The sequence below is a fragment of the Lentinula edodes genome (genome assembly GCF_021015755.1).
Source record: "Lentinula edodes strain Le(Bin) 0899 ss11 chromosome Unknown C8R40scaffold_73, whole genome shotgun sequence".
NCBI classification, from domain to species: Eukaryota; Fungi; Basidiomycota; class Agaricomycetes; order Agaricales; family Omphalotaceae; genus Lentinula; species Lentinula edodes.
This window is the reverse complement of record NW_025764379.1, coordinates 87,483-104,945: the sequence shown is the minus strand read 5'-3', so window position 1 is coordinate 104,945 and position 17,463 is coordinate 87,483. Positions and strand designations below refer to the sequence as shown.

Here is a 17,463-nt window from a genome sequence, read left to right as displayed (position 1 = left end):
CAACTGAGAGCATGCCCAGGTGTGATTGCCAGATTAGTTAGCAAGGCGAATTGAAACAGGTCGGAACGTACAAAGATGTCAAGAGCGGCATAAGCAGCGAGAGTGCCAGAGATGTAGACTTCCCGCGTCGCTGATTTTACGTTTGCGAAAGGGAAGGAATTTCATCAAACCATGAATATGGCTTTGCACTATCTAGTTCGCTTCGGAGACAACCTACATAGTGATGTTACATCTGGGATATGTTCTCACATTCCCCAACACTAGAAAATATACGGAGCTGTGCAGCAACGTATTCAATTATCTGAATGATCACCGCCGCTGTCTAGTGGATGGGAAGAAAAAATTTATCATGCACACTCTCAAACTGGGCTGAAAAAAAGGTGATAGTACGCGCCAGTCATATTTTGCCTCTTATAAAGTGACGCGAGCGGTCCTTAGACAAGGAAAACAGCTATCATGCTGCATGGCCAGGGGTGCACATGTAAATCAAGGTAGTTTTGTATTCTGGGCATCCAACGGGTCCTCATCTGGGGACGATCCGGGCAAGCATAAATGAAGGTAGAAACCCGCACGATTTGACATTTGATTGATCATTGTTGATGTAATTCTGGATGAGATGAATTCTTTTAGCTGAAAGTAAGAGGTTTAATGGGATGCGTTTCGACTTCAAGGAAGCAAGGTACATACAGAAATTGGGGTTTGGGGTTTAGACAGGACGCGACCAAGTTAACAATCTTCAAGAGATCATTCCTCAAGCTACAGCCCTTTTTGGATTTCTCTAATTCAAGATATAAGTAGTCTTGGACAAGTAGTAAAATCGACATACACGCCTGTATCAGTGTGTATGTTGTTTACAAGTTCCTGCAATGCACCGGGCTTTCCCAACTCAAATCGGAGTAGGTCGTAGTGCCATACGAGCATGCATCAGAGTCCATCGATAATTTGGTTCCAATTTTTACATGGTTTTGAAGGCAAATTTATTGGGATCGGAGAGCGGAATTCGAAAGTACCAAGTTTTCTGGCTTTGTCGATAAATTATCCAACGGGTTTGTGATTGGTAGGGGTGCATATCGCCTGCTCGATGATAGAAGACGCGACGATAGAAGACGCGACGCGATAGGTATAACTAAAAAAAGTAAAAGAAAAGAGAAGACGAAGGGGGTGGGAAAAAGAGAACGATTTTGATTGCTTTCCCGGCCCGCTTCGTGACTCCTACTGTCACCCTTTACCGGTTACCCCCAATCCTGATACCACCACCAATGAATTTGACGCATCGAACTGAACCCTTTTCCATGGATGTGCAAGATGTTCCTAGTATTCCTCCTCTGACCCAATCGTCGCTGGGGCAGCAGGCTTTTCACCGCGCTCATGCCGTGTACCAGTCGCCGAGCTGTTCAATCTTTCCATCCCATGTCGACGGATGCACTTGTATGTTGTCCTGTTGTTGAAATTTCTCGATCGGGAGGCAACATAGATAATGAAGTCGAAGTTTTTCCTGAACTTGGACCTGGATTCGACTCTTGAGGTCGTAGTCAACGTTGCTTGGTGAAACTCCAACGGATACGGAGTGACTGCTCCAGATCGCGCGTCACCGGCTGCAGGTAATTGTTCGTCCTATTTCCTGCTCCAGGCGCAACCTCCCCGTCATTGTAACTGACAATCCGCACTGCGAATATCCCAGGCCTACTATCAGCATCAAGACTGCCATCATGATCAACTGCCTAGTTCAAATTCAAAGACCTCCATCTAAGGCTCCTCTTTAAGTTATACCGTACCTGTTTCCACCACATATCAACAATAAACGCCAGGATGATAATCAGTGTTATCACACCACCGACCCTGCCGACTTTCACACGAAGGTGTGAGTAGGAATTGGAGTCGATTGTGTTGTTAGTAGGAATCCCCTCCATAATGACACCGAGGTATGTCATCATGTATCATCCCCAAGCTCTCACTCACCTCTAGTAAGTGACTACAAACAGATCAACAGATGGATTCCCTTTGCTTGTTCAAGCTCCTCTTCCACCCAAGTCCTTTTTGGTTAGAATCAAGTCTTGGAAAATACACTGGCAATGGCTCACGGATTGCTTTGAATGTTGTTGCGCAAGCCTGACTACAAGATCTAAATCAATCTCCTTATCGAGGCCTACTCATACTGGGTACACTGCTCTCATTCTGGATCCCACTGGGCATCCGATGCATCAAACTATCACAAGTCAGTGAAATCTCATCCGGACCCTGATTCCTTGTGAATTTCTTTGTGTCATCTCAACTATCCCTCTGTCTTGATATACAAACACAGACCTTGTACTCCTTTGACCTAAACCATTTGAATAGATAAGAAGTACAATCCTGCTTACTGCTACTACATACCGAACAGTCTCCAGTATGTAAATGCAATAGATAACAATTGTGCAGACTACACTTGATTGATGCTGGTAAATCATGCATTGGTATTATTGAACACCTTCAATATTCCGGAGCAATGGTAGCCTAGGGCAACAGGAACTTCAAGGCAACTTAAAGAGAGCATGTGGGAAGCTCAGGAGCAGAGAAAATAATCACAGAATATGGTGTTGTGCATACTATATTTCAGAGAACTACACCAAAGTGGAAATGCAAGCACTTATCAACCCAATGAACTGTTGTATGCAAGCAAATCTCTTAGCTATAGCCCCTTGGCATTCTACATTGGAGACTGCCTGCCCCTTTGTAGCGTGATAAGTTTACAATTCTTTGCATATTCATTGTTTCTCCAACTCTCAGTAAATGTCCGACTATACATGTATGTCCGTGCCATGTGGTGCACAATGAATACCCTACGAGATGAAACTAAGGATATACTCCCTCCGTACATATTGATACTCACGGTAGACATGCTTTGACTTACCTGGTTTGTAACTGTGTTCTTACTATATACTGTACAGTAGAAGAGGATCTCACGACGGGCATTGGACACAAGCACCTCAGTTCTTTCTGTATCAACTGAGGTGAGCCCATCAGTATATCCTACATATAGACAGCCAGACTGACTTCAGTAGGATTACTTGCTCTAACCTAGGCAGGAAAAGGGAGAAAGTAAAGTCAATAGTAGTGATCATAGAAGGTGAGGTGAGAGTAGATGCTGGGGGTCTGGCAGTATACATATGCTATGTATGTGTGTATGATCTCTTACCTCAACTGAGTTGGGGTGCCATATTCAAACATTGACGTTCAGTTTCAATCCGGGAGATGATGGAATACTCAAATAAAACTGATTGGGCCTGGTATTAAGCAATATTAGTACTGGGTATTGGAATGAGTGTGTGAAGATAATATGGAAATTGGTATGGTTGAAGATCCAAGAACATTCATCGAGAAAGTATAAGAATAAAAGGAGGGACTATTCCAGCCTGAAACGGTTGGAGGAACACAAAGAAGATATGGAAGATGAGAGGAAGGAAAAAAATAAGACCAAAAGGAGTGAGATATGTATGCAGTGTGTAAGTGGACAAGGAGACTATGCAAACTTAAGTTGACATACTTCCAGCTCCACTGTACATGTATAAATAAATGCAGCAAAGAGAAATGTACTATCACATAAACATTGCTGAAGTCATGGGCATGGGTCGAATTCCAGCCCAAGGAAACAAATTTCGGGAGAGGATGAGAAAAGGACTAAGAATTCGGATGAGATTCCAAGATGAAAATCATTTAAATTGTGCTTACCTGGCCTACTTCATTAAGGCATCAGTCCCACCTGCTCCACCATACTCCATGTGCTCATTATGCGGATTCCAGGCCGATCCTGAGTCTGAGGTGGCACCAAACTCTCATAGGGAGGTGGGATTTCATCCAAAACTTGAGGTCCCCACTCTCCTTCTGTTGGTTCTTGCTGCGGAGGCAAAGGCGTCTCAATGGCGGCGCTCCTGGCCCCATCTGTAGTACACCTTACATGAAATGCCCCTACGGGAGATGTCATTGACCCTACACTGGACATTCCGCCATGATCACTATGCGAGGCAGAAGCGAATCCTCTGTTGAGTACTGTCATTTCAGGGGGGGCCAATGTTGAGTGGAAGTTTGTTGTCAGTGCCGTTGGTGAAGTTATTTGATACTTCAGCAAATATGGAGTGACTGCATTAGATCTGAATTGTGCACAGCACCATGCACCAGCTGCAACGAAATAACCACCTATCCCCCCTCTTCCACCTTCCCCACTGGGATCATCAAGCTCAGAATTCTCATCACAATTAAACACCCTTGGAAACTGCCGTCTGCATCTTCTTTTTGACCTATAGTAGATTACCAGTGCAATAACAGTGATAATTACTGCTGCTCCGCCACCTATGACACCACCGATGACACCGCTGCCTATGACACTGCCTTTTTCCCCTATGTGCGAATTCGAGTTCAGTGATGAGATTGAAGGAGCGGGAACAGAGAATGTGCCAGTAGTGGGGGTGGAGGAGGAGGATGAAGAGGAGAAAAGTGGCAAAAAGGAGGCAGTGATGGTGGTGATGATAGTGATTGCAGAGGGGAGGGGGAGGGAGAATGAGGAGGAACTTGAGCTGGAGCTAATAGTCCTAGTAGCCTGCCAGTGAACAATGGTTGAAGTTGAGCCAATCGGAGTAGCCCTTTGAGGAGAACTGGTTGGAAGAAAGGGGGGGAGTAGCCCTTTGAGGAGAACTGGTTGGAAGAAAGGGGGGAAGTTGAATTGCTGCCAGAGACAGTGTAGGTAAACCAAATGGAGGTAATCCGTGTGCAAAGGACACCACAACTGCAGAAATTGTTTTAAAAACGAGGCGTGAGTGTCAGTTAATGAACAAAAATTACCCAAAACCAGATTATAAGCAGTCAATATCAAGAACTTTTTACTCAACCTAAAGGCAAAGTCTGCCATGGGCAGGTAATAGGTGAGGCTGGTAAGAGATATTTCATGTCAGACCTTCTTGTTATGCAGCCTGGGTACGCCGTTATCCCATCTTCTGTTCAAACTGTAGTAACTATAACAACAAGCTAATTGATTGAGATCGTGATATGACTTTGGACAGCTTGCTGGATTTATAATACTTTCCATTCTGAAAGAACAAACCGTCACTTAAACATAGTATTCATATCGTTAGCGCCGCGCGGGCACGGCAATTCCCCGACTCTGAAGAAAGCAGTGTCAGTTGTTCAGGGATCACCTCTGGTATCATTATAACTTGTATGTTGTTGAGAATCATTCTAAGTATGTGTTGAGAAAGTTCGCATCGTTGAAAAAGTGATGTAGATTTGATTAATGACATGAAGTTTAAGTTAAATTATTTTTATGGTATGTAGGTACTTCTTGAGCGATGTCAATCTTCGGTTGAGATAAATTGTAGATACTCATCTGCTTCAACATCAACAATATTGCTTGATGTTGTCGGTGACTTTGATTGGGTAGTACAAGTTCTGTTTGCATTGGATTAGTTTGGATGGTAAGATTATCGACTCAAAATGAATAAACGTATCTCATCATCGTTATTAATATTCGTCTGCTTGTACAAAACAGCTTCCTTCTTGATATATGTCAATTACAGTGGTCTTATGAATATTGTAGTTACTATGAAGTTTTTTAGTATAGGTTATAACAGCTGAAAGGATCTAAAAGACATACCATTACGCTACCGCAGCACGCACGAGTGTTGGACGAATAACGGTTCTCCAAACAGAATACCAACTTCCAACGAAGATGAATTTTTCGATATGGTGTTTGCGGCCTTTGTAAGAATATATCATTAGTCGAGTGGTTCAGAAAGAGGAACAGATATACATACAATGAGCACAGTAAATATGAGGTCTATCAAAACATTCGAGTTCTAGTGATAAATGCGCTAACGATTCTGGAAGCTGTCGATGACGAGGCTAGAGGGAACGAATAAAATGTAATACTCACCGGATCGCCTCCTCCACGAAACTCGAATAGGAGGAAGCCAAATTCTGTTGGCGCAAGGGCATTGTTGTTCCCACTCAGCCTTTCTTCGCTGATAATGGTTGGACATTCCAATTTTCCAACAATTGCCGTTATCGACAAACGCGTATAGAAATCCTTGACCATCCGTTGGTGATATCGAACATGACTGCCGCGATTTGTAAAGAGCACGTAGTTTTTGAGATGGTCGACGTCGTATTGGCATAAAGTTATGGTTATGTAGAGGGCGAGGATTTGGACAGATATGTGACATCGAATGCGAATAGCATAATGAGTAGAGAGCGCGTCGATGTTTTGCCATCGTGAACGTATGAAGTGTTCAAGAGTTAGTATGAGAAATGATAAGATCGCGGCACGCGCGTCTGAGCTTATCAGTGATTTGAGGTAAACAGATGAACGCAGTCATTTCAACACTGCAACTTCCTGCAACGTAGAGGCGGCAGTTGTTCAGATAATGTATAGGTGCCCAAATTTGATGATAACGAAGAGGCTCCTGCTGACCGATGTACAGGACGATACATGGAGTAGTTATTGTGGCAGGTATAACACATTTATGATTGTGCACTGCGACGCAATGGGCTTGTAGCGGAGGAAATCGACTTGGTTCAGTTTCAGAAGATCGTTTCGAAGAAAATATTCTGTTCGAAAAATTAATTGTATTCCTACGGGCTGCATTTGACTACGTTAATAGAGAGAAAGGAGATGTGAAAGCAAATGTACCGGTAACAACATATTTAACATGAGATACGAATTTTTGAGAGTTGTCGTTGTTTTGGAGATGAGGGTTAACGATTTGGCCGAAGTTCTTGAGAATGTTCCCGACTTTGATACTTTACTTCATGATAAGATTTTGGGAGGTATTGTTGGCCATTAAATGGAATGATAAACAGCGTCGATTACTTCAACGTCGTGTTCTGCGATCTGAAATGAAGCTTCATTGAATTAATGTATGAATTTTTTTTCGTCAATATTTGAAGATGTCCAATGTTCTGTGCAATTTTTATAAGTTGTTAGATAAAAGGTAGCTTGATTCCGGAGGGATTGAAGTGAAGAAGAACGGGTATGCAGGTACAGTGAATGACAACAGTGAATGAACACCAATGCCAGAGTTCGGACCTTTGCAGCCGGACCTGTGGTGAATAAGCTGGTACAAGTAAAGACAAATAAACAACGAAGAAAAACTGCAGGTGTAAGCGCCTTATACAGTTTACTTTACGATTCCATCGACATTTATCGTTGCATGGACGACAGAAATCAACCCAAATATCCCGAAATCTCAGAAGGTGATAAGTTTAGTAGAATGTGTAGGTGTATTGATATTCCATTGACTTTAGCAACAGTTAATGTGCTGCCCTTTTTTTTTTTTCGCAGTCGAAGCGAATGATTCAGATATCACCATTAGGTCCTCTGACAATTTGTTGTTTCGCCTACACAAACAGAATTTGCAATGTGCAGCCAATGTGTTCGTTCAGTTTATCGATAGTGACACAGTTTGTTTGTCGGAAACGGGCGCCGTGCTGGAAATACTCTTCCAATTCATTTATCCGCGTCCTTCGCCTGCGCTGGAGAAGTTGGGTTTTCAGGATCTAATGTTGGTTGCAGAGGCAGCAGAGAAGTACAGATTGTTTAACGCAATGTATGCTACTCAGTTTGCATTAAGATTCGTGCGACTGTTCATGTAACTTTAATATTCACAGTTTTTCTTATGACAGAAACCATCTCACCTTACATACGAAGGACGTTGTGCGCTTTGCTGCGAAATATGATTCTCCATCGTTAATCTCTCAGGTGCCGTTAGCGTTTATCATGGATACGCCTTTATCAGAGGTCGTTGATATTTTACCACCCTATATCTATAAACATTGGGTACGAGTTCAATAATGGCTTTGACTAACTATACATTAACATCAATATCACTAAATGTAGAGCATTTATCGTGAGCGTTGGGTGAAAAACCTTCGCGATATAGTGATCAACTCGATTCCATCTGAATCATTTTTTCATCGTTTGGGATGCGAAGGCGCTACATTCTCCACAGGAAGAGTCGTTGTATGGATTCTTCAGACCGTCGACAGACCTAGCTGTCTATTGTCGCCACGACTCGAAGAAATTTTTGAACAAGATGTTACGACTGTATGTCAGTGTTGTCTCCAGACGTTGTCTTTATGGAAAAGTAGGATCAAGAAAAAAGTTGCTGAAATTCCTCCGTTCACTATTCTGGAATAAAGTTGTTATCTAATACCTCATTTTTTCTGCAGCAGCGAAACGATTTCAATTTCGTCGGTTTGATACCAGTATATCTTGCCCATATTCATGTTCTTTTTTTATCTTTTTCCTTCTGTGTTGTTTTTTTTTCTATCATCATTCTTTGTTTGACTTGTATTCCGGCAGCTATTGTGCAAATGCCAAAAATGTATATTCCTTCCACTACAAACTGCCCCCTTCCGGGACACACACTTTGCTTGGGTCGTCTGTCTTTTTAATGTTGTAGTGGGTCATCGTCCCAATATGAGCACGTTGCTCAATGTGAGACGTTCGTTGACTGAACCCAAGCTACAAAACATTACGACGACTGTCAGTTATTTGCTCTAAGTAATATTATACGGGTAGGTGACACTCTAATAGTTGCTGTGAAACTCCTACTTCTTTCTTATTTTCACAGGTGGGACCGTTCGCAGTCGTCGGTGGGTGTTAACCGTTGGTGTTCAAGCCACGAATTCCGATTACTTCTGAGGTACATCCCGTTAACCTCAGGCGTGTCAAAAGCCGATTACACGTACATACCTTTCCTGCTATGAGGCTCTGTGCCAAAGGTGAAGTCGCTTGTGGCTGCAGTCACGTTTAAGTTGATATCCAACGACTTCGCAGATGTACTGTCCATCCCCAACGCGCTTGTGATAGAAGTCACAATTCACGTCGATATAAATACTACCCGTTACTTACTTGATCTAAACCCACTTGAGCTTGGCGGGCGCACCTCGTTCAGATTACATATGTTTTTTTCATCGATGACAGCGCCTGCTTCATTGACGATATTACATCCTGTTCCAACCACAAACAAATCACACTCACTGTTCGTCGCAATTACACGGGAGTCGATGTCGTGTAGTCGTTAAGGTGAAACATTTCCCATAATCTTCGTCGGATTATCTTCTGCGTTTCTAATATAGAGAAAAGATCTCAGATATGAAGCACCCTTTGGATAAAGTCATCAATTACTCATTGAAAATCTACTGTATTAGGATCGGACAGATACTGCCACAAACCAGGTAATTGATTTTGAAACTCAATCTGGTAGAATAAAGTAAGTTGGCGAAGTTTTCGTTCTTATAAGCCAGCGGCAAAAAAAATAAGCGGTGTTAACGTCCTTCCTTCTTTGTTGCTTACTCCCATCAGCATAAATGACACTTGCAAGCAACGAGTGGAACGACTCGGTTGTCAACAGCGAACAGTCACACAAAACGGTTGCATTCAGTGTTGACGATGTTAGCGTAGGGGGAGATTGGATGACACAGGAAACGTGTAGAGTATTTGCTGCACTTCGAAGAAAGTATGGGACGATACAGGAGAGACGTGTACTTAACTGAAAATATAAGGATATCGTAAGTCGTCGTTTTCATATTTTTTTGTATGTATCCATGAAGTATATGTCTATTATAGATCTGTAAACAATGCAAAGTCGCTGGTATAACATGCGATGCTTCGACCAGTATTAAATGTAGGGCATGCATGCCTAATCGTCGATGTAGTCGCGTTGCAGTTGTTACTCGACTTCGTATCACAGACGCTATGAAAGTGGATGAACAACAATATGAGCAATTACTGCGGTGGTACCGCAAGGCAAGGAAGCAACATTGTTTAAAGCCGTCAATAGAGGTTCGCATATTTTTTATGTCGTCTGCATGCATTGATTGCTTGGATAGGTGGGCGTAGGTTTTATGTCAGTGCAATCGTGTGACACAAAAAGTGAATTGGATCTTTCTGATGAAAAACTGGTAAGCTTTTTGAGGAATTCTATTTGTTACTATTTAACTGAGTATTTCCCCTTAGGAACATGTTCATGATGAAGATGCGTCTGGTGCAGATGTCATTAGTCCAACAAATGTAACCGAACCCAGCAAATACTTTGTGGGTACGAAAACTCAAGATGATAAGTACGAAGAGACATTTCCTGATACAGAAACGGTATTCAGTTCAGTTTCGTTACCGTGTTCTTTGTTGATCACGATTCAGGTGGACATCCCGAGGTACAAAGTGGATGAGTTGACTGTAACGCCGTCGAGATCAAATGTTACTATCAAATCGGCAAATTATGTGGTAGGAGAAGACGTTGCGGTAAGCGATGAGTATGTTGGATTGAATGCCATTCTTCGTGTAAATCATACATTACAGTTAGCATCAATGTACGACGTGAATAGCACGCCGTGCAAGGACAAATTTCACTCATCTGATTCGCTGCATGATTATAATTCATCGCAGTTATCCGTCGGTGACTGCAACCTGGTAGATATGCAATATACGAAGGCGTGGAATGAACAGGATACGGTCAAGTCAAATGTTCCTGTGCATTGCGGGTCGCGTTACGAATCAATCGGTTTATTTGAAGAACCGAATTCATTGAACATCATATACGGGGACACCTCCACTGCAGAATATGTTTACAACGTTATACGTGCCTCCAACTCATTTTCTTACGGTGAGTCATTCATTATCTAATGTAGGATATATCGTTAATTTCAAGGTTCTGTAGTAAATTCTAGCAGTCTTTTCAACGCATTAGGTGATATAGACACAAATGCGGTGCATGATTGACTTTTTTTTTGGTGGGGATGAGCTTGTGGCAGAGTAGTCAGACGTTATTGATGAGATTGGAATGTGCGAGAACATCGTTAGAACGCAAAATGATTGGTACAGTCAAATTCAGTTTAGCGTATATAATAATTGTTTTACATAAACGAAGATCACATAACATGCTCAGATCTTCCCTCGAAGCTTCTTCTTCTACTCAGTCTTTTGATATGAACTGATCTCAAAATAGACTCAATTGTTTCTTGTTTGAGGAGAAATTCGTCCAGGTACCTCGGGAAGAGAAAAAAATTTGTTCGATGATCAGGAAAATAGATCACTGGAAGGATCTATTGGGATGATACTGTTTGAAAACATAACCTTGTATCACGGTAAGCAGGACTATTTTCTGTTATCTACAGGAGTGTCAGCAATTTAGATATTGAGTCATAAGTGATATGTGTACTTGCTAATACTATTTCACCATTGACATGAACAAGAATTATTCAGAGATTCATTGTTCAAGGGACAATGCTGGTAAACTGCATGGCAATATCCAAAAAAATGCAGCTTATGTTTTGGAAGAAATAGGGTGGGAGCATCTTGTCATGCCCTGACCAACCTACCATACCCCTAACCGACCTCGAAGAACCTTCCCCTCATCATTCTAGCTCCCCACGGGACTGCTTCATTTGCCCCAGGACCTCCCGGGTCCTCCATAAGCTTTCCCGCCTCAACCCAGCCTCGACAATACACCCCAGATCCCCATAATACATCATTCCATAAATCCTTCCACTGCAACAATCCCCATTTAGTCCTAATCTCGATCATTTACCTCACACATACCAGATTCCTCAATGCTCCCTTGTTCACTTCCCGTACCTATTTAAGTAGTGCCATAACATTCCCAAGCCCCAGCTTGGTATATTTTGAACACACACCCTTTTGCATAGGTCCAGTCCCTGTCCCTTTGTACCTGCTAACCATACGGATTTCTCTTTACTCTCTGTTTCTCTCTACTGTTGTCTATTGTCTCTACAATTGTTTATACAATTCAATATATGCTTTTACTTCACGTCTAAGCAATCCGAGTGAGTCTCCGAGCTTCCTTGAACAATACTAAAGCTCCCCAACGCCTAACGCCTTGGTGAGCTAACCTCTCCAAAACCTCCTCGAGCTCCCCAATAGCTCCACAAGCTCTGGGACCTCGATCTAGGTAACGTTGAAGCTACCCCCTACATCAAACTACGTGCTGCTTCTCTGTTACCACCTCCAGCACTCGAGGACGTCCATCTCTAAGCCCCAGTTCCCGGGACCTCCCCTCCCGGGCATATATCTTCCAGGAGCTTACACACTCCAGACCCACTTCCACTACAACCTATTCAATCTTATGTTGATGTTCTAGCGAGTACAACTCCTACTATGCAACACTATTAGGTTCCGTACTTCTACCTCCCTTACCTACGCCTTAGGGACCTCCCTGAACCTTATAGGAGCCCCTTCAAGGGTCACATCTCTCTATTCCAACCACTACTAGGTTATTCCCGTCCTCAGTCATGGTTCCCATAGCTCCCTTCGAGCCCCACCCTGCTCCTAGCATGCTACAACATAAACTCCTTATACCAAAACCTACCCTAAGATCTATTCTGACCCAGGTCTTACATTATACTAAGCTATCCCGTCACCAAACAGACTCATCGTGACGAAATGTCTGCGACGTCAACAGAATGACTTTCTAGTTCCAAACTTGAATTGAAGAAACAACAGAGCGCCTTATCTCGTGGAAACACGATACAAGCTCAAAAGTCGAACCAGGCTGCTAGCTCCACTGTCATCACAGTAGCAGCTGGTCAACGTCTGATGTTCATCCCAGAACAGTCGTTCGGGACGAAACTGCTAGCAACGTAAGGACCCCCGAGGGACATCAACCTGCGGTTCAGGAGCCCCCTTCCGTGGAACCTGGGATGTGACCACCACAATGGAGGTATACCTCCATGGGTTACGCCCAACCTGCCAGTAGTCCCATGGGAAGTTTCGCCTATTCTCCTACCTGGGGAACAAGAGGCCCTCCCCTGGACCGGTACCGCAGCTAGACATGAAGTCAGCTTCAAACGCGGGTGGAAGAGTTAGCAGCCAAGTAGCCACTATAGAAAGGATACAGGGGGAAACTGCGGATCCTCTTACGGTATGACAACAGGAAAAACTTCCGGAGAGGAGGGTATCACCTGCAGTATCCAAACAGTCTCGGACGTCATCCTGGAGGTTACCGACTCCTCCTGTACAGTTCCTTAACCTTCCTCCCCCAAGATGACGAAGTTCGCTCTTCAGTCTCCTGAAGAGTCCAGCTACGAAAATGCCCAACTGGGAGCGTACACATGCGATACATCATAGCAGGACCAACTTCCCAGTGCAACCATTGTCAGAAATGATGTTGCGTTTGGAAGATGTTATTTGAATCCAGGAGTGTATCCCGAAGGACGTAGCAATGGTCTTAAGGGAGGTATTGGAGTCGATGAGATTGAAATATTGGGAGACGGTCTCGAAATCTCAGACCTACGAGTACAGTTCCTAACAGTGGGAACTCAACTGGCAATAGACCTCCCAGAGAAGGCTCAACAGTGGCTGATGACCCCGGCAAACCGATCAGACTTTCTCTGATTGTACAACGTCCTATTGGACCCAGAGAGGATGTTGGAATTGTTAGAGGCAGAGGCATGTTATGGGCGATTGTTCCGAAACTTGAGGGGAATACTTCCCCTCCTCCCTCATACCTATGGAAGGGAGAAGGAGTTCTGCGGCAAAGCGGGGCTACGGATATTGTATCGTGCCTCTAATTACAGATCAGGAGCTGTACGATTCAAACCTCCCCCCTCGAGGGTTAATATCCCTAACTGCCAGGCTATCCAAATACTTCGAAATGCAAACCTAGCAGCGGTGGCAGCTAAAATCGATGAAAAATGTAACGAGGATGCCAATTTAATCGCTGCAAAAAATCGTAGACGAAGGAGATATACTACTGCACACCTCCTTGCCCCAGTGGAATCAATGCCCAATCAGGATAGTCCTGTCCGGGTCCGTAGCAGACAGACAGTCTATACCTACACGCCCATGAGGCATATGCACCAACTTTTGGTGAGAAGTGAGGAGTCCGAAGCAATGTTGTGTTTGCAGGAGACCCGACATCGGATGTTACTAGTGGAATCAGACAGTCTGATGCTGTCGGAGGAACTTTCCAGATTGAATCTAGAAAGGGCCTTGGAATTCTGTTGCAGACTGGTCGTGGACAATTGGGGAATCTCATACATGGTCCAATGCGAACCAGAGAGTGCAGGGGAGTTCCCCCTGGAGCAATTTGACCAGAAAGGGCAGCTCCATGTTTCTGATGGCTGTTTCCTGGAACAGAAACATTCATTGCCCAGAAATAACGAGGTTCCTGAAGTCCTTAACCCCGGTAATATGGCCACGAGGAGCCCCCAGTTACACCCGGGAACCTCCCCCACTGTATATGCCTTAGTTCAAAATTTGACTCCTACCCCCAGAGTTAACCTGCAAACGAAACTGGTAACGCCAGTCTCGACGCAGCGATACCAGTTTGGCGAGGTAAGGATGGATGGCGCACAACATTCATCCCGGATCTCCGGACAAGATCTGACAGCTTGGCTGGTTCCCAACCCTGTACACATTCCTCCGAGACTGAGCAATCCATCAGTCATACCCTATCAAGGGTCGGTATCGATGCAGTCTCAGGCAGTGGGAGCGGAGAATCAAAGGGTTCCGAACCAACGAAGAATGTTGGCAGTTCTCGAAGAGGCGGTACCCCCGCAGGGAGCTCCTTTTGGAACTCCCTTTGTAACTGGAGCTCAGACAAACTGACCTAGCATGGCCATCAACTCGGCACACTCTCAAGAGTCGGTAGTAATGATCCAACAACAGGCTCGAGTCATTGAGACGCTTCAGGAACAACTCCGTGAGGTAAGGAAAGGATTTGCAGCAGAGGGAATACCAACTGGTGGACCGCTTTCCAAAACAGGAAACATGGCAGGATTATCCGGGCAAGCGCCCATGGTAATGATAGAGGACACGAGGAGAGGGGTCCCTCTCCTGTAGTTCCCCAGCCAAGAAGCTGGCAAGCTACAGAGCCAATATCCTTTACCAGACGGACTCCTGTGGGAGTTAGGGAAGGAAACCCTCAGGAGGGACAAACAGCTCCGCTACCCACCACCTCGAGTGTGGATAGGATGCGTATTCAGGAATGGGGAGCTCGCATGCAAAGAGCAGAGCTTGGGGAGTACATGAGACCGGAGGGAGGAAGGTACACGTTGGAGGACGGTGGAATAACTGCAAGTGGAGGAGACAGAGGAGGGGTTAAACCCCCTAATAGAGCGCCTCCCCCACACCTCTCAAATTACTCGAGGTAAATCGAGAAAGATTCCCAAGCCAAGGCAGACGGGATCACTGGGGACAGGTAGGAAGGAGCGGGGGAGGTGCCCCTCCTCCACCACCACCCTCGGGAGGACCGGGTGATAACGATTCTGAAGGGTCCAACAAAGGGGAACACACTCAGTCAAGTAGGGAGGGGGGAAGGAACGATGACGACAGAGGGGAGCTCCTGAAGTACCTCCAACACGCTATGACCCTGACCAACCCTTGTAATACGATCCACGACAACGTTGGCACCATAAGGCAGCTCCTATGAACCCCAATGAAGGACGGATTACATGGGAGAGCAACGAGGAGAAAAATCAAATCATCATGGAGTTGAAGCTCGACATTGGTAAGATTGAGAGTTTCGCAGGTGACGATCGTTCTGCATGGAAAATGTGGGTCCTCAGTTTGGAGAGGATGTTTGGGGTACGTCCTACTATCTCTGCTCGAGAAAAGGACAAATGCGCTTCGGCAGCCAGTCATCTCACTGGCGCTGCGCTCTCCCACTTCAATACATTGAATCAGCAATGACTGAGGGGGGAGTATACCTGTCTTGAGGACTGGACAGAATTCAAACAGGAGTTTGGTTCCAAATTCGGACCCATCAGCGAAGCAGATGAGGCAAGAAGGAGGCTGGCTTGGATGAAGCAAATGCCTGAGGAAAGCTTCGCAAACTTCTTCATCCGCTTCAACGAGTACGCTCCTCTGACCGGGTTTAACGACGAGGCCCTGGTAACATACATCAAGAAAGGGGTAGCTTCCTGGCTGCCCTTACAAGTTGTGACTGGAAGGGAAGAACCTCAATCATATGATGAATGGACTAGAGTATTCATGAAGCTGGACGGAGCGGTACATGCGCAAGCGGAGAGTTTGAGGAACCTCCACAGCGAAAAAACACTGCAAAGATGGCTGAGTCGCTTCCCCGGGTTGGAGTTAGCACCCAAAGCTTCTTACAAATCCCCCTTGAGTAGGGAACGAGATTCAGCTGACGTCTGGACCTCCAATCTGAAACCAGCTGTGACAGGGAGGTTCCAAAACAGGTCCAACTGGAAAGAGGGATGACAGAGGGCGTCTGCAGCTTGGGGGGAAGAGGAAAACTATGATAACAAAGGTCGAGGGGGAGCGGAAGACTGCTGCCACTGCAGGGACGGAGGAGAATGAACCAAAGCAGTCCTTCAGGCAGGAGTTGCTGATACTGGGAGGAAATGGACTCCCAAAGAAAGAGCAGAGAAGTGGAGAAGACAAAGACAGGAGATCTGCATGCGTTGTGGATGAAAGGAGCACTGGGCAAAGGACTGTCCTAACCCAGAATCACTGGAACGACCAGTGGAGGATTAAGGAAGCTCAGAAAGAGCTTCCAAGGCCGATTCAACTCGAGGAAGAGGGATGGCCAACCAAGGGGGAGGTTGTAAGGATGATTCAACTCGTCCTTTAGAACGAATTTGTGCCAGGAGGGAATGGACGACATCTGAAACGTTCACATCCTAGACTCATCAAAGGAAGGTGAGCAGGAACTGTTGGACGAAGTGGGAAATGGGAAGGGGGCTTCAAGGTAGATCAGGGCAAACTGCGAAGCCCCTCAACACCTTTGCCTACCACAATAAGAGCTGGACTCGCGGGGAGCCAGCCAGCTCGTCTCACATCCTGATCCTATAACTCCTTCATCATCCTTGAAAGGACAATGGCTGAAGGCAGGACAACAAAATAAGGCAAGAGCAGGGATGAGCGTGAATGCAGCGAAATTGGAACCCAACAAAGTCACATTACCCATGGCTACATATGTGCTGTCTGCCCAGGCAAACAACAAGTTGAGTATGTTAGAATCTGGCCAGGAACCCAAGTCAAATGTTGATCTCAAACCCACACAAAGCAATCCTGTTCTAGGGAGTAAGGGTCAGCAGGAGAGGAGGAAGCAGGATGTAGAATACAGGGTAACTAGCTGTGATGTAGTCCCAAAAAGCAAATGTATTGCTTGCCATGGAAAAACCCCCTTATGTTTGCAACCTGTACCAGTAATCTGAACATTCATTAACTCAGGCACCTTGGAGCACTGCTTGATACAATGTTTGGACTTTATAGAATACATTGAAGTACACAGACAAGGCGGCAACAACGCCATATCCGGAGAAGCGGGAAGGTTCCAGATACTGAGGAACCAGAATGGTCTAGTTTATGATGCAAATTGAGGAGGGCGAGAGGACAATACAGCTCCCGGGAGTGAAGCACACACCCTCATTCAGTCACAACCTGATATTGCTGTCCACAGTTGATAACCGAGGCATGAGAGGCAAATGGGGACTGGGAATAGTGACAGT

The 17,463-nt window shown here is 45.0% G+C and overlaps 5 protein-coding genes across 5 annotated transcripts; 2 read left to right on the top strand and 3 right to left on the bottom strand.

Moving 5' to 3' along the window:
• Window positions 1-1,311: 1,311 nt before the first annotated feature.
• C8R40DRAFT_1074962 (uncharacterized protein) lies at window positions 1,312-1,931 on the bottom strand (the record flags this gene model as incomplete). The annotated part of the gene is made up of 3 exons (XM_046226791.1): window positions 1,312-1,595; window positions 1,659-1,683; window positions 1,776-1,931. 3 exons carry the CDS (start codon window positions 1,929-1,931, stop codon window positions 1,312-1,314), a joined length of 465 nt encoding a protein of 154 aa, XP_046079365.1.
• A 239-nt stretch (window positions 1,932-2,170) lies between these two features.
• On the bottom strand, window positions 2,171-4,882 carry C8R40DRAFT_1178009 (uncharacterized protein; the record flags this gene model as incomplete). The annotated part of the gene is made up of 2 exons (XM_046232783.1): window positions 2,171-2,206; window positions 3,740-4,882. 2 exons carry the CDS (start codon window positions 4,880-4,882, stop codon window positions 2,171-2,173), a joined length of 1,179 nt encoding a protein of 392 aa, XP_046079364.1.
• A 743-nt stretch (window positions 4,883-5,625) lies between these two features.
• C8R40DRAFT_1074960 (uncharacterized protein) lies at window positions 5,626-6,064 on the bottom strand (the record flags this gene model as incomplete). The annotated part of the gene is made up of 3 exons (XM_046226790.1): window positions 5,626-5,726; window positions 5,784-5,856; window positions 5,903-6,064. 3 exons carry the CDS (start codon window positions 6,062-6,064, stop codon window positions 5,626-5,628), a joined length of 336 nt encoding a protein of 111 aa, XP_046079363.1.
• Window positions 6,065-7,281: 1,217 nt separating this feature from the next.
• C8R40DRAFT_1062436 (uncharacterized protein) lies at window positions 7,282-7,819 on the top strand (the record flags this gene model as incomplete). The annotated part of the gene is made up of 2 exons (XM_046225466.1): window positions 7,282-7,586; window positions 7,636-7,819. 2 exons carry the CDS (start codon window positions 7,282-7,284, stop codon window positions 7,817-7,819), a joined length of 489 nt encoding a protein of 162 aa, XP_046079362.1.
• Window positions 7,820-9,339: 1,520 nt separating this feature from the next.
• C8R40DRAFT_1074959 (uncharacterized protein) lies at window positions 9,340-10,688 on the top strand (the record flags this gene model as incomplete). Its single annotated transcript, XM_046226789.1, has 7 exons — window positions 9,340-9,488; window positions 9,688-9,814; window positions 9,862-9,933; window positions 9,989-10,123; window positions 10,172-10,273; window positions 10,418-10,634; window positions 10,660-10,688. 7 exons carry the CDS (start codon window positions 9,340-9,342, stop codon window positions 10,686-10,688), a joined length of 831 nt encoding a protein of 276 aa, XP_046079361.1.
• Between the last annotated feature and the right edge of the window lie 6,775 nt (window positions 10,689-17,463).